Genomic DNA, 14,569 nt, shown 5'->3' on the forward strand with positions numbered 1-14,569 from the left:
CTTAACCCTTCCTGGCCTCTGCTGCCTCATCTGTGAAATGGGCCTCCTGTTAGCTCCTAACAGGGATGCTGTGAGGGTGAATCAGAAGGAACAGGTGGATCTGTTGTCTGAACTGCAGAGCACATACACATGCATGCACACGTGCACAAACACGCAGATACACACCTGCACACACACGCTTGCACACACACGGGATGTAATTATTGTGGAGCTGGGTGACCCATATGCCCTTTAATTTTCAAATAGCTAACTGGAACGTGATCTCATTTGGAAATCTGATAAATGTTAGAGTGAGGGGCTGTGTGTTGGGGGATTGGCTAATAGAGACTCAGAGTCATCCCTTGGTGGTGAGTGGGGGATTTTTCTGGGATCCTGGCTGGATTCTGCCTGCAGAGTGTGAATGGCAGTGTCTGGCGCGGGTTGAGTCTTAGCGGTTTATAGGAAACAAACTTCCTTTATGATGAGAATTTCCAGTGAAAGTCTTGTTGAGCAATATGGAGCATTTACAGGGAATTGCAGAGTGGGGAGGGGGGTCCCCAGGTCCCGCCCCAGAGGAGCTCTTGAATTCTGGGTCTGATTGGCCATTTGCTCCCAGCTGGCTGGGAGTTGTCAGCTGGGTGGTGCCCCCAGGCTGCTCGCTCACCCCCTGGAGCTAGGCCAGGGTGCTCTTAGGACCCTGTGCAAATTCAGTTCGGGGTGAGACCCCTGGGGCAGCCCTCACGTCCCCTGAGCCCCTGGTGGGGTCCCCGTGCTTGCTGCCCTGGGGGATGTGTGCTTCCTTCTCTCTGACCTTCCCCTGCCCCACACCCCAAGTGCTAATCTGCCGAAATTCCTCCGTCCTCCCCGCTCTGTCTTCCCTTCTCTGCCTCAATTCTCTCAAATACTTTCTCCTTTTCTCTTCCCTTCTCCACAAACTTTTTGCTCACTGTGGCATGATGATGCTGTTGTTTTAAGTAATTTAACTGGTTTACTTTAGGTTGTAAGTAACAGGACTCAACTAGGGGTAATTCAAGGGCAGAGGGAGGATGCTGGGGAAGGTTCTGGAAGCCCAGGCAGGGGTGGGGAGGGCTGGAGCAGGATGAGAAAGCACAGGGGCCTGCGTGCTAATAAAACTTTATTTACAAAGCCGTCTGGGCCGGATTTGGCCCCTGGGCTGTAGTTTGAGACTCTAGAATAAAAGGACAGGACACCAGCGCGGTCATGACCTGTCTGTGTCCCAGGTGTGTGACTCAGGCTGGGTTTCCAGGGCTTGTCTCTCCTTGAACTAATGCCGGGTTTTTTTTTTTTTTTTTTAGCCTGGGTTTAATTGTGCCCCAAATAAGAAAGATGTGTTTCCTGAGCATAGTTACATCTTTTTTAATTTTCTTAAATACTTTTAGCTCCTCAAAGCATTTCATGAACGCGTGCTCGTGGAAAGATGGTGAACTATATAGAGAGAGGGCTCAGACTCGCCCGCCGTTTCCACCCCTGGACCATCCCGAGGTCCTCTCCCACCGTTTACATCATTGCACGTCCTCGCACACGCACAGCTTTGTTTCTAGACACAGCGGGCTCTGGGCGTGTGTCTCTTCTCTGCTGCATGTGTCACCCAGCCTTTATCTCCGGGTTCTTCCCGCCGTCACACGGAGGCCTGCCCGCTCTCCTGCCCACCGCTGCACCGCGTGTCCGAGTCTGATGGCTCCGTGTTCCTTTGTCCCTCCCCGATGGACGGACCCCGCGCCCTGGTCCCCAGGCCCCCTCTTCGCCCCAGAGTAGTTCCCGGAGGGCACCTTTGTCCAGGCCTCAGAGGGGACCTAAAGCAGCGTGTGTCCCTAAGCACGCAGGTGACTTTCACACACACAGTGACCGAAGGCAGCCACGGGGTGCAGCTGAGGCCCCAGGACCCCAGCCGCCTGAGAACACAGAGGCCGGTTAATCTTTTCCTGCAGAACTCAGATCCGACCCCACCCGGGTCTCCTGTTTTATAAGCAGCCCACCCACCCTCTCAGATGCCTCCCCAGACTGCGCTCATAGAACAAGGGTCCCTCTGTCTCGGCTTCTGTTTGGTCCCTTCACAAGTGGTTTCCTCCCTTGGAATATCATCCTCCAGAGGTGGAGGCCCCAGCGGGCCCCTTGCCAGGGTCACGGGGTCGAGGCAGCCCCAGCTCGCTCTGCTCCGCCAGACCCAGCCGTGCTCTTGGCTCTGGCTTTGTGGTCACGGAATGGAAAGCGTCTGCCAGTGTGGCGTGCTGTGTCTCTGTCCCTCTCTGTCTCTGTCTCTATCTGTCTGTCTCTCTCCTTCTCTCTCTCTCTCACTCTCTGTCTCTGTCTCTTTCTGTCCCTCTCTCTTTGTGGGTGTCTCTCTCTGTCTCTATGTCTGTCTCTGTCTCTTTCTCTCTCTCTCTGTGCCTCTCTCTCACTCTGGCTCTCTGTTTCTACCTCTGTCTCTCTCTGTCCTTCTGTCTCTTTCTCTGTCTCTGTGTCTGTCTCTATCTGTCTTTCTCTGTCTCTATCTCTGTCTCTGTGTCTCTCTCTGTCTCTCTCTGTCTCTGTGTCTCTGTATGTCTCGCGCTCTCTCTCACTTGCTTCCTTTTTTTGCTATGTAACACATTTATTGAGATATAATTCACAAACCTTACAATTTACCATCTAAAATCTGCAATTCAGTGGTTTTTAGTCTGTTCACAGTTGTGCTCCCATCACCACCATCAGTATTAGGACATTTCGTGGCCCCAAACAGAGACCCATTAGATCACTCCCCGTTTCCCTCCAGCCCCCCAGGCCTGGGCAACCACTCGTCTACTTTCTGTCTCCTTGGATTTCCAGCTTTTATCTTCAACCTGCTCTTGCACCAGGTCCTGTAACCTGTGTCGTGTGCCCTCGCCAAGTCCCCTGCCTTTCCCCAGCACAGCGGGTCCTCTCTGGTCCAGGGTGGGGCCGCTAGTCTGTCGTTTTAAGCAGCTCCCTGGGTGGAAGCCCCTGGTTGGCCCCTGCCTTTACTCCTTCATTCAGCAGTTACGTAGTGACTGTCGAGCCTGGGGCACCGTGCCTGCTGTCTTTACAGTGGACTCCGTGGGTAAAGATGGGACAGCCCGGATGGGCCCAGTGTCGGGGGTTTGGCTGCCGTGCTGGGGGCCATCGGCACGGGGTCCCGGGAGAAGGTGTCCGGCCCTGTGTCAGCTGCCCAGCTGCAGGATGCACGAACACCAGCGTGCACTTGATCGTCTAGATGCTCTTCGAAAAACATCATTTACTCGTTCTAAACAGTCCAGCTGCGTTTATTAGGCAAAGGATTCTTAGAACCAGTGCCTCCACATCAATATGTCACCACCTGTCGTTTTATTTGTAGGAATTTATCCCACCCTCAAGGGTTGGCAGGAAGTTCTCTGTCGGCCCCCATGAGCAAATAGCAGATGCTCAATCAATGGGCAGGAATAGATTTATTTTCATTGTAAAAATGCACAAAAATGAATGTTGCCTGCCTTTTAAAAACATTAAAAAATGTAAGTATAGAAAAGAAGAAGAAGGAAAGATTCCTGCTGTTCACTCCCTAATCCTTTTTTCTTCCTGGGAAGGTAAATTCTGTGAAGTGGTACACGTCCTTCCAGACTTATTTTTTGCTTTTCTATGATATAGACTCTAAGGTGTTAAAACACAAATGAAATGAAGCTAGATTATTGTTCTGAGACTTGAGTTTTCCACTTAGAAGTTCTTGGATATATAGCTCATCACTTTTTATCAATCCACCTTGTTTTTTTCTACAACTGCCTAGGTGAAAAATGTTCTAGAACGATTCCCACTTTCTCTTGTTTTAGAATATTTATGCCATCTCTAGGTTTTCTCTTCTTTTTGTATTTTACTTATGATATTTCACTTATTATATATTTTATACACATGTGCAAGACTTTCTGTAGAATACAGTCTTAAAAAGTGGAATCATTTGGCTGTGGAGTGTGTGTATTTTAAATTTTTATAGATTCTGCCAAGTTGCTGTCCAAAGCGTTTGCAGCAGTTAAGCTTCAACTGATAGCATACAGGGGCCCGTCTACCCTCATCCTTGCCCCGCTGATGAAGGAGAAACGCCCTCCCTTTTAACTTTGCGTTTACACTTCTCTGAATTCCTGTGAGCCTCAGCCTCTGAGCGTGTTTCTTTGGAGACCGTCTATGCCGCCGTTTTACTAAGAGATTTCTTCTTTTCAATTTGTAGGACAGCTGTGCACGAGTGCTGCTCTTTCGAGGCGGAAACAAGGAATTGAAAAACTACAACAGCCAGACTCCGTTTCAGGTAAAAAGAATTCTCAAAAACAGGGAACGCCTGAGTGTGTGTTATTGTGAGAGGGGACGTTGGGTTTCTGAACGTCCTTTCTGTGTGTGTGACATGAGGTCGACCCATTTCATTGGGGACGGTGTCTGTGTTTGGAGGCTCCCTTAGGGAGGCATCCCTAAGTGTTGGAGCTGTGGATGTATTTCAGTTCATCTGTTCACCACTGGCTTCCTTCCTATTAGACCAAACAGCATGAATAATGCTCGATTCATCTCTGTGGGTTATTCATTCAAGAAGGCAGCTTTGGAAAGGCTATGAAGACATGGGTGCTGTTAATTGTGCTGCTGTTGGAAAATGCTGGCTTCGCTGCCCGTCCTTTGAATGGGAGGAGCTCTCTGAGAATCTCATGGAGAAGTGACTTGTCATCCATCTGCCACCCCTCCTGGGTCTGCTCTCCCAGAGTGCAGGACAAAGAACCTCGACCGGGTGTTGGCCAGAGCGTTCCACAGTGACACACACGAGCCAGGGTCCTAATTGTTTTTTTAATTTAATTAGTTTTAATTAGTTTGTGTTAAAATACTTATAACACAAAATGTACTTATTTTAACCATTTCAGAGTATACGATTCAGGGGCGTGAAGTACATTCACGATGTTGTGCAACCATCACCACTGTGTGGTTAAGAACTTTTTCATCACCCCAGAGAAAACCCCACACCCATTAAGCAATCACTCCCCCTTTCTCCCTCCCTCCAGCCCCTAGACAACCACTAATCTGCTTCCTGTGTCAATGGATTTGCCGATTCTGGACATTTCATGGAAATGGCCTCACATAACAGGTGGTCTTTTGTGTCTGGCTTCTTTCATTTAGCATCATGATGTCAAGGGTCGTCTGTGTTGTAGTGTGTGTCAGCACTTCCTTCCTTTTCCTGACTGAGTAATAGCCCATTGTATAAATATGGGGCTCCTCTAACTTTGATGCAGCTGTCCAAATGGTGTAGGGTGAAAAAAATTTTTTTCAGCTAAGCGCTCTAAGTTATAGAAATACTTTTTGATCCTAAACACATTCAGATATCTGCACTTGGACTGAAAATTGAAATGTGATTCTTATTTGGAAGTAATTTTTACATTTTATTGAGGTGAGAGAGGTCTTTACTGTAAAACTGGCTTCCACGGATGATTTGACTAATATGCTTCGTAGGTATACTATATATCCGGGCTTGACATCTTGAAAATGACCCAGTTCAATCCAAAAACTGGGCTGGACGTTAACTAACCACCGTTAAAAAGTTTACTTGGTTCTCTAATAGTGGCCGGCCCGAATGTCAGTCTTGAATCTTGCAGTGTGCAGATGTGTAACGGAAAATGGGTCATAGAAGCGAGTCCCTGGCTTGCTAATGGGTCTATAAAGATTACAGTTACTGTCCAAGAGCATGTCCTCTTTCCAGTGGCTTGTAACTGCCACCTGGTACTCGAGGGAAGTGAGTCCTGCATGGCGTCCAGGACAAAAGGTCACTGTAGCGGCCTCCCCGTCAGTCCCCGCCCCTGTCCCCTCACCACTGGCAGTGATCACCTGGATTGGGACCTGGGACGGGGCCACCCCTCTTACAGGGAGTCCTGGCAGGAGGCTCAGGACACCCTCCCGGCAGTGGACGCACACCAGCACCAGCCCAAGGCCATCTGTCTCTATTTTGCTAACGATACTCAATCAAGTGCCACAAATGGTTCTGGGAGACATTATGCAAAACACACTTGAATAATAGGACTCCGTGCCCTGCAAACATTGCTTGCATAACCAGTGGAAATCACAGCCTGGGTTGCTTGCTCTGCACGCCTGGAACGGGCTCTGACTGTGCGCCGGGAGCAGTGTCCCCCCTCGCACCTCCCGGCCTCATCGTGTTGTAATGATACAAGGAGACTTCATTCAGGCTGTGGATCCTTGCCTGTAAGATGTCCCCAGCTTTCATTTTTCCCTTCACAGTTCCTCACTCCCAGTTGTGAAAAATGAATCCCTTCCCGTGGAGTTTGTGGGGGAATGGTGTCCTACTGCGTCATTTCACAGGGATCGGATGTGTTCACCTGGAAAACGTTAATGATCTCAGCTGCCTTTGTGAGTGCCGGCTTTTCTAAGAAATCTTGGAATGTTTGGTGGAGTTCATCTGGCCAAGTTTTTGCTTGATGATTTACTCCAAATGCTGGGCTAGCTGCATTAGCAAAACTTAGGAACTTGAGAGAAATGCAGACTCGCAGGCTCCCACCATCCCACTGAATCAGAGCTCTGGGGGCAGGGCCTGGTGCTCCATGTAGTTGACGCGAATAATCCATAACCAATCTATAAATCAAAATTGGGGTGAGTTTATTATGAGCCAACCCTGAGGACCATGTAGCCCAGGAGAGTCCTTTCACAAAGGAAGGGAGCACTCCAAAGAAGTGGGGTGTACAGAGTGGTTATATACCATCAAGAGCATGTACCACGTGTGATTGAAATGTCCGTTTTACAGTAGTCACGAGATTGCTTTGCCGGCACAGCAATTCGGTGAACACAACAGGTCAGTGGTCACAAGGTGGGTGGTCACAAGTTGAGCACAGCAGGTTAGCAATCAAGCCCTAGTTTAGGGAGAGATGCTTATCCTTAAAGAAATGCCGATGTGGGGGAAGCTGCATCCCTATCTTTAAGGGCGTCATTCTCATCTTCGGGACATAGTAAATATTTAAAACAGACGTACAATGCATGCTCAACAGGCCACATCAGGCCCTTTCGGAGAAACAAGGTCAGGCCGAGTTAGTTTTAACCCAAATGGCTTCCTCATGTGCTCCAGTATGTCCTATTGCTTGTCGTTTATTTATCAATAAGCCCTTGAAAGTTTCTGATGCCTGCTGAGGGGTGAGAATTGAAAAGGAGACAGAGGTGATTTTTTTAGGAGGAGGAGGAGAAGCACTTAAAACATTACTCTGAGGGGCCGGCCCCGTGGCATAGCGGTTAAGTGTGCGTGCTCCGCTGCTGGCAGCCCGGGTTCGGATCCCGGGCGTGTACCAAAGCACCGCTTGTCAGGCCATGCTGTGGCAGCGTCCCATATAAAATAGAGGAAGATGGGCACGGATGTTAGCCCAGGGTCAGTCTTCCTCAGCAAAAAGAGGAGGATTGGCATGGATGTGAGCTCAGGGCTGATCTTCCTCAGAAAAAAAAAAAATTACTCGAGTGCATCTTAAATAGTGATGATGGTGGTGGTGATTGTATTAGTCTGCTCGGGTGCCATAGCAGAATACTGCAGACGGGGTGCCTTAAACAGCATTTATTTCTCAGAGTTCTGGAGGCTCCGAGTCCAAGATCAAGGTGCTGGCAAATTTAGTTTCTGGTGAAGGCTGTCTTCCTGGCTTCCCATCCAGAGATGGCCACCTACTCTCGGCCCTTCCTCTGTGCGTATGTGCAGAGAGAGAGAGCGCGCTTTCGATGTTTCTTCCTCTTCTTGTAGGAACAATTCTGATTAAGTCTCCACCCTATGACCTCATTTAACCTTAATTACCTCCCTGAAGACTCCATCTCCAAATAGCATCACATTGGGGGTTAGGGCTTCAACATGTGAATTCTGGGGGGGAGACACAATTCAGTCTGTAACAGTGATGATGGTGGTGGTGATGACGGTGATAATGATGTTGGTGGTGACAGTGATGATGATAATGATGGTGATGATGGTGGTGGTGATGATGGTGATGATGATGATGATGATGATGATGATGGAGAAGGTGATGATGATGAGGGAGGTGATGATGATGGAGGTGATGATGATGATGGAGGTGATGATGATGGAGCTGGTGGTGGTGGTGCTGATGGAGGTGATGATGGTGATGGTGCTGGTGAGGATGATGGTGATGAAGGTGGTGGTGGTGGTGCTGATGGTGGCCATGATGGTCATGGTGGTGGTGATGATGATGGTGATGATGATGATTAGAGTATTGATGATGATGGTGGCCATGATGGTCATGGTGGTGGTGATGATCATGGCGATGATGATGATTAGGGTATTGATGATGATAGTGATCATGATGAATCTTTCCAGTTCCACAGAATTCTAAAGCTCACAAATGCTTTTCTATACATTCTCCTTTAATGTAGAAAACCCAATGAGGCAGGCATTTGTACCCCCAATTTATAGGAGAAATGGAATTATGGAGAGATGGATGCCTAGGAGTCCGAAATCAGTGGCTGAGTCTGTGGTCTCCAGCCCTCCTGACTTCCAGTCCAAGGCTCTGGGGTCTGGAGTGAGGAAGACACTTCCTCTGGCTTGTGACTTATCTTGCCTCCTGGCATGGAGTGAACAACATCAAAAATCCTTTGCTCTTTGGATTGCTCGGTCCATGGGAGCAAACACATCCTGATTCTGAAGATAAAGAGAAGCAGAATGGAGAGAAGTCCAAAGAACTGGAAGGTCAAAGCAAGGCAGGGAGGTGGAAATGGCAGCTGATGGCTAGTTTGCTGTGTCAGCCTGGCTGGGAGCTGGTGCCCAGCTCTCTAATCACATACTAATGCAGGTGTGGTGTGAAGGTGTTTCACAGACGTGACTAACTCTACAGTCACTTGATTTTCAGTAAAAAGATGAACGCTCCATAGTGTGGGTGGGTCTTGTCTAATCAGTTGGAGGCCTTAGGAGCACAAACTGAGGTTTCCTGGAGAAGAAGGAATTTGGCTTCAAGACTAACATAGAAGCCCTGCCTGCGTCTCCAGCCTGCCAGCCCACCCCACAGATTTCAGACTTAGAACCCCCACAATTGCATGAGCCAGTTCCTTAAAATAATCAGTTAATATGTGTGTATGCGTACACGCACACACACACGTCCCGTTGGTCTGTCTCCCTGGAGAGCTCTGGCTGATACAGGAGAATTGATTTGAGTCCGTCCTGCCTCCCAGCAGCTCCACTCTGAAAGGGGTGTCCCTGGTTCTCGGAGGTAGTGAGGCGGCTTTCTCCCCACACGTGTCACCGTGCTATCCATCTCCACATTGTACTCCGCAGCTGCTAAGCTGACGTCCAAGAGCAGAGAGAGGAAGGAGGAAATACGGAGAAAAGGAAGAGGCAATGAGAGACATTCTGAGTTGTCTGACTGCCAAATTTAACGCAGGCAGGCAGTGTGGGGCCGAGATCGGTGGGAGGGGACAGAGAAGTCTCCTTTGGGAAAAGCTGTGCTCAGCAGTGTTGGCCGCCCTTGAGTGGGTGGGAGCTCTTTGCCCGCCCTGGACAGAGCCTCGTCCGTGACACAGGCTCTCCTGTTGTCTCCACTGATGAACAGGTAGGTGAACGGCCTGGGTCCCACAGCTCGTAGGGGGACAGTGCGGGTCGCACACGGCTGCCAGACCCCGTGCTGTTCCTCAACCATCACACTGGACATAAAAGGAGGAGGAGAAAGGCCCAAGCCAGAAACAAGGAAGTTTAAATTCCTCGGGTCTCAGGCTGTAAATCCAGGATGGCAGCCGCCTGCCTCGCAGGGCGGAGCTGGACGTTCGCGGATGTCCATAGATTCCGTCAGTGACCTGTTTCCTCATGCTCCTCACTGATCGCTCTCCGATTCCCAGGATGTGGCCTCGCCATCGCACGTTCTCTGGGGGAGCACTCAACTCGTGAAAGTGACCTCGTGTCTCATGAAATGTCAGATCCTGGCTCTCGTCCTTCAGACCCTCCGAGCATCTCATTTACTTTGGCCTGGAGCTCCCAGTCGAGGTCACACGTTTAGTGATGGAGCCAGAGAGGAAGGAGCAGATTCTCTCAAGTCACACGCGACGCTAGATGGTGCGGCGAGCGCCTTGCAAATGACTGATTGCTCTCGAATCCAGCTAACTGTGCTCTCGTAGAAGCAGCCGCTTCCGAGCTGGTGCACGGGCCAGTGACAAGGGCAGTCTGACATTCTCGGGGACGTCTGGGTTCTGGATGTTGCGTTTTTTTCTGGGAAACTGATGAAATCCACTCAACAGGCACTGTCTATTTCCTATGGCCTCCAGGCACCTTCCTGAATTTCCTTCCTTGTTTAGCGATTCGAAAACAAGACTGTTCAGTAGTGCCTCACTTCGTTGAAATCCACATGGATCTTAGAGCAAGGTCAAGGTGATTTTGTTTTCTTCCGCGACCTGACGCTTTCGTGTTGAATGTTCTGAGCAGGATCTCAGGATCTGTCCTGCTGTGCTGCCTTCTGCGCTGCAAGTGGTATGAGCTGACATTGGGAAATTGCAAAGTTAATGAAGGTGCTTTAAACACACAGACACACACACACGTGCATGTGTGCACATAGACATGCACACACACAGGTACTTGTGCATACACGTACATGCACACAGACACACGCATGCACTCACAGAGATATGCATGCGTGCACACACACAGACACACGCATGCATGCACACACACACTGACCCTCTAGAGGAGCTCATCTAATTCAGGGATCCGGAGACTGTGGCCGTGACTATAAATCCAGCCCAGACAGGCGTTGTGCAGTGTCGTCCTCACCAGGCGCACCGTGGCCCCTTTCCCTTGTCCCCTCGGGGTCCTCCTTCTCCGGCTCTCCTGCTCAGGGAGACCACCACCCAGGTGACCCCTGCACCCCACCCACGATGGACCCTCAACCCAAAGACGGATCCCAGCTTGCCCTTCAGCTCACCTGGCCCTGTGCTCCTCGACTTCACACCCGAGCCTGGTGGACATTCTGTCTTGGTGGGCGGTCAGCGAGAGAGGCAGAGCAGGAACCGTGGTGAAGCGGGAAGGATCAGACCCGCGTTGGAGCGGCGTCCTGTTAGCGGGAGGAGCAGAGCCTGGTCCAGCCGGTCAGGAAGCTGGCCGGTTCCCAGCATCTCCGGGCCTGGCCGGCCTTAGACCCAGGCAGATCCAGTCGTGAGCAAGAAGGCAGGAGCCTGCTGTCGGGAGAGCAGATGATACACATGGCTGCCACCAAGGAAAAGGGCGCAGCATGCAGGTGACCAGAAAAGAAAGCAGGCTTGAGGGAGAAGACAGAAGGCTGAGGACGCAGGTGTGAGGAGGTGACCCATCCTCTGGGCCCCAGCGGAGACGAGGCCGCCAGGTGGGGACCTGGCACAGCACTCCAGGGAGAGGGGCCACAACAGAGGCCTGGAGTCTGGAAAGGACGAGGCGTGTGGGGGAAGGCGGCGGCCCCCATGGCGGGCACACAGCGCTGCAGTGGGCCCCACCAGGGAGGGCAGGGGAGGAGTGAAGGTGGGGTGCTGGGCTGAACAGCAGCCCCCAAAGAACATGGGTCGTAATCCCCAGAGCCTGTGAAGGTGACCTGAGATGGCACGGACTTCACAGATGCGGTAAGGATCTCGAGTTGGGGAGATTACCCTGGATCATCTGGGAGGGCTCGTGTTGTCACACGGGTCCTTATAAGAGGACACACACAGAGGAGGAGCCCACGTGAAGATAAAGCAGAGGTTGGAGGGACACAGTCACAAGCCCAGGGACGCCTGGAGCCCCAGAAGCTGGAAGAGGCGGGAAGGACCCTCTGGAGGGAGTGTGGCCCTGCCGACACCTTGATTTCAGAGACCTGGCCTCCAGACTGAGAGAGAATCCATTTCTGTGGTTGTCAGCCCCCAGTGTGTGGCTGTTTGTTACAGCCGCCCCAGGATGCTCATGCAGCCCCTTCCCGCACCTTTGAAATGGGGATAATTACAGTAGTTCGGGGGTGCTGGGGGATGAGTGGGGCTCTGCAGAGAGGAGGTCTGACGGCACCTTATCGCTGTGAGTGCTGTCATCGGCGTCACCCCGCACAGGAGGGCACCGGCTTCATGAGCCCAGGGACACAGGGCCAGGGCTGCAGCCAAGGGCCCTGGGAGAGATGCCAAGATGATGACACCCCGGGGGCTTCCCGGGGACAGCGAGCCACGCTTGGGGACATCGCGGCACACAGGGACTTGTCTCTCCACTGTCAAACCCTCACTGTGTGCATTCCGTGGAGAAGTAACATTTGAACCCTCGCAGGATGAGTTAGGAAATGCCAGATTCCAGCTTAGCTCTTGGCACGGGTGATGATGAAAAACTTCATTATTTTCTGTCCAGCCGGATCATATTTTCATTTCTCTTTTCTTCTGGTAATGTGTTTAGAGGCAGCTCGCTGGGGCGGGAGCTGGGTACCGTTCATGCCTGCCTCTCGTCTTGTGATCCCAGGACCTTCTGGAGGGCAGGCAGCGTGCCGCGGGGCAGGGCACCCAGCGCCCATTCAGCGGGTTGAAGGAATAAGCTGCACTCGACGGTTCACCACCCGCCACCTGGAGGGTGGATCTCACCCCAGAGAGTTTGATCGTGGCCTGCCCAGAACTTTTTAAAAATTAAATTCTTTGCCGTCATTTAAATATCTAGAAGTTTCATATAAAAATTCAGACTTCCAGCATCCCTCGAGAGATGAGGACGGGTGGCCACACCCAGACAGCCCTTGTGTGTGTTGGCGTTTGGCGGGAGCTGAGGAGCAATGCACTTTCCAGCTGCCGCAGTCCCCACCACTCCTTACTGCTCACCCCGGCCTACCTCTTCCATTTGGTAGCCTGGGGTCCCTCTAAGCGCCTCAGCCTGGGAGCCCTGCTGGGGGCATGCAGTCAGGGAAGCCGTTCGTTTTTAAGTAGCTTCTTTTAAAAGTTCTTCTGTCTTATTTGGGATTCAGACTGTGTATTCCCATAGAAAGGAGAAAGTGGTAGTTGTATGTCTAGATGAGGGCATAGAAACCTGGGTAACCCAGATGTTTGGGCTGATACACCGTGCATATCTGTGACGAGGAGGACTCGGGTTTCAAAGTCATCATTTCCCCCAGTACACGCTGAGTTCCCGGTAAGGGCCACGCTCTCTTCTGGGTGCTGGGGAGTACATCAGTGAGCAAACGACAGCCCTGCTCTCCTGGAGAGATAGTCATTAGGCAGACGGATAATTAACAAGTAAACAGATAAACACATACCAGTCAGGGCTGGTAAATTACATGAAGAAAAATAGAGCAGGGTGAGAGAGGCAGAGGAAGGAGGTGGTTCTGCGGAAGGGGGCTCTTTGGTGACGGGAGCCTGGCGTGACCTCGGACATTTAAGCAGAGACCAGGAGAAAGGGAGGGAGGGAGGGAGCCATGCAGATATCTGGGGAGAAGCATTCCAGGAACGAGAACTAGCACCTGCAAAGGCCCTGGGGTCAGAGCATGCCTAATGGGTTTGAGGAGCAGCAAGGAGGCCGGCCGGGGGAGCAGGTTGGGTGGAGGCCAACGCCAGTGGTGGGGACTGAGGGCAAAGAGGGGCCATGTGACATGACGAGGACTTTCGGTTTTACTCTGAGTGGACATGCAGTACCCTCTAAAGAAGGAAGAAAACTCTAAAATGGAAATCAGCCCATCTGTCCGACAGCGAGTCATGATCCCATGTGAAAAGCAGACGTTGCCACGGGAGGGTGAGCAACATAGATGGGATCTCATAGAGGTGATAAATAAGGCTTCTGTCCCAGAGCCACGCTGTCAAAATAGTGTGGCCACAGGACCCATGTGGCTTCTTAAATTTCATTACAATGAAATGAAATGTGAAACTCAGTTGCTCGGTCACATCACGTGTATTCCGAGCGCTCAGCACCCGCCGTATTGGACCTCGCTGTTCTGGAAGCTGCGGGTTCTCAGCCCAGAGTGTCAGCCTTGTGTCTTTATGCCCGGGCGCCACGGGGCTGATTTTTACCCTTTGAACGGCGTGAGCGTGCGTGTGAGTCTGGGGGAGGAAGCGAGCCAGATCAGGGTCAGGGCAGGGAGGTTTTCCCCATCATTGCTAATGAAGCGAGACTGCGGAAGCGAGTGTGAGAGGCGGAGAGCGAGGCCACAGAGGAGCTGGCTTGCTGTCAGGCTCCTGGAACCTGAGGACTGAAGGCCCGAGGGAGACCGTGGGGCGCCTGGTGGGAGGGACGAGGGCGGGCGCTCGGAGCTCTTCCCTGCACCCCACTCGGGCGCTCCAACCCCGCCCCGCAGTTTGGGTGGTGGACCCAAGTCTAAATGATTCCAGCTGTGCCCCTGAGCAAAACATGAGCAGCCCCCTTGAAACTGTGCCCACCCCGCCCCCCACCCGGGGCACGTGGACAAGCCTGCGCCCGGAGCGCTCTCTGCAGGAGCTGGTCTCCGTGAGCTGGGGGAAGCCTGCTCGCACCAGCACGCGCTCAGTCCCCGGGCTCACACGGGAGAAGATGAGGCAGGTGCAGGAGCGCCCTGCCCCGTCGTGCAAAACCGAAGAAGTGGGCATCAGTCCACGGCGCCAGGAGGCGGGGAGAGAGAGGCCGAGAGCTTTAGGGAGACTGCAAAGCAGGTGGGCACATGATACCCGCCCCCACCGC

General features: G+C 51.9%; 1 protein-coding gene across 1 annotated transcript in view; it reads left to right on the forward strand.

The window, feature by feature from the left end:
- Nucleotides 1–14,569, forward strand: part of SHANK2 (SH3 and multiple ankyrin repeat domains 2) — a 572,646-nt gene that overhangs the window by 152,748 nt on the left and 405,329 nt on the right. The window contains exon 9 of the mRNA XM_058526174.1: nucleotides 4,187–4,264. Coding sequence (XP_058382157.1) covers nucleotides 4,187–4,264 — 78 coding nt within the window. The remainder of the gene's footprint in view (nucleotides 1–4,186; nucleotides 4,265–14,569) is intronic.

The sequence above is a fragment of the Diceros bicornis genome, chromosome 31 (assembly GCF_020826845.1).
Source record: "Diceros bicornis minor isolate mBicDic1 chromosome 31, mDicBic1.mat.cur, whole genome shotgun sequence".
Classification (NCBI taxonomy): Eukaryota; Metazoa; Chordata; class Mammalia; order Perissodactyla; family Rhinocerotidae; genus Diceros; species Diceros bicornis.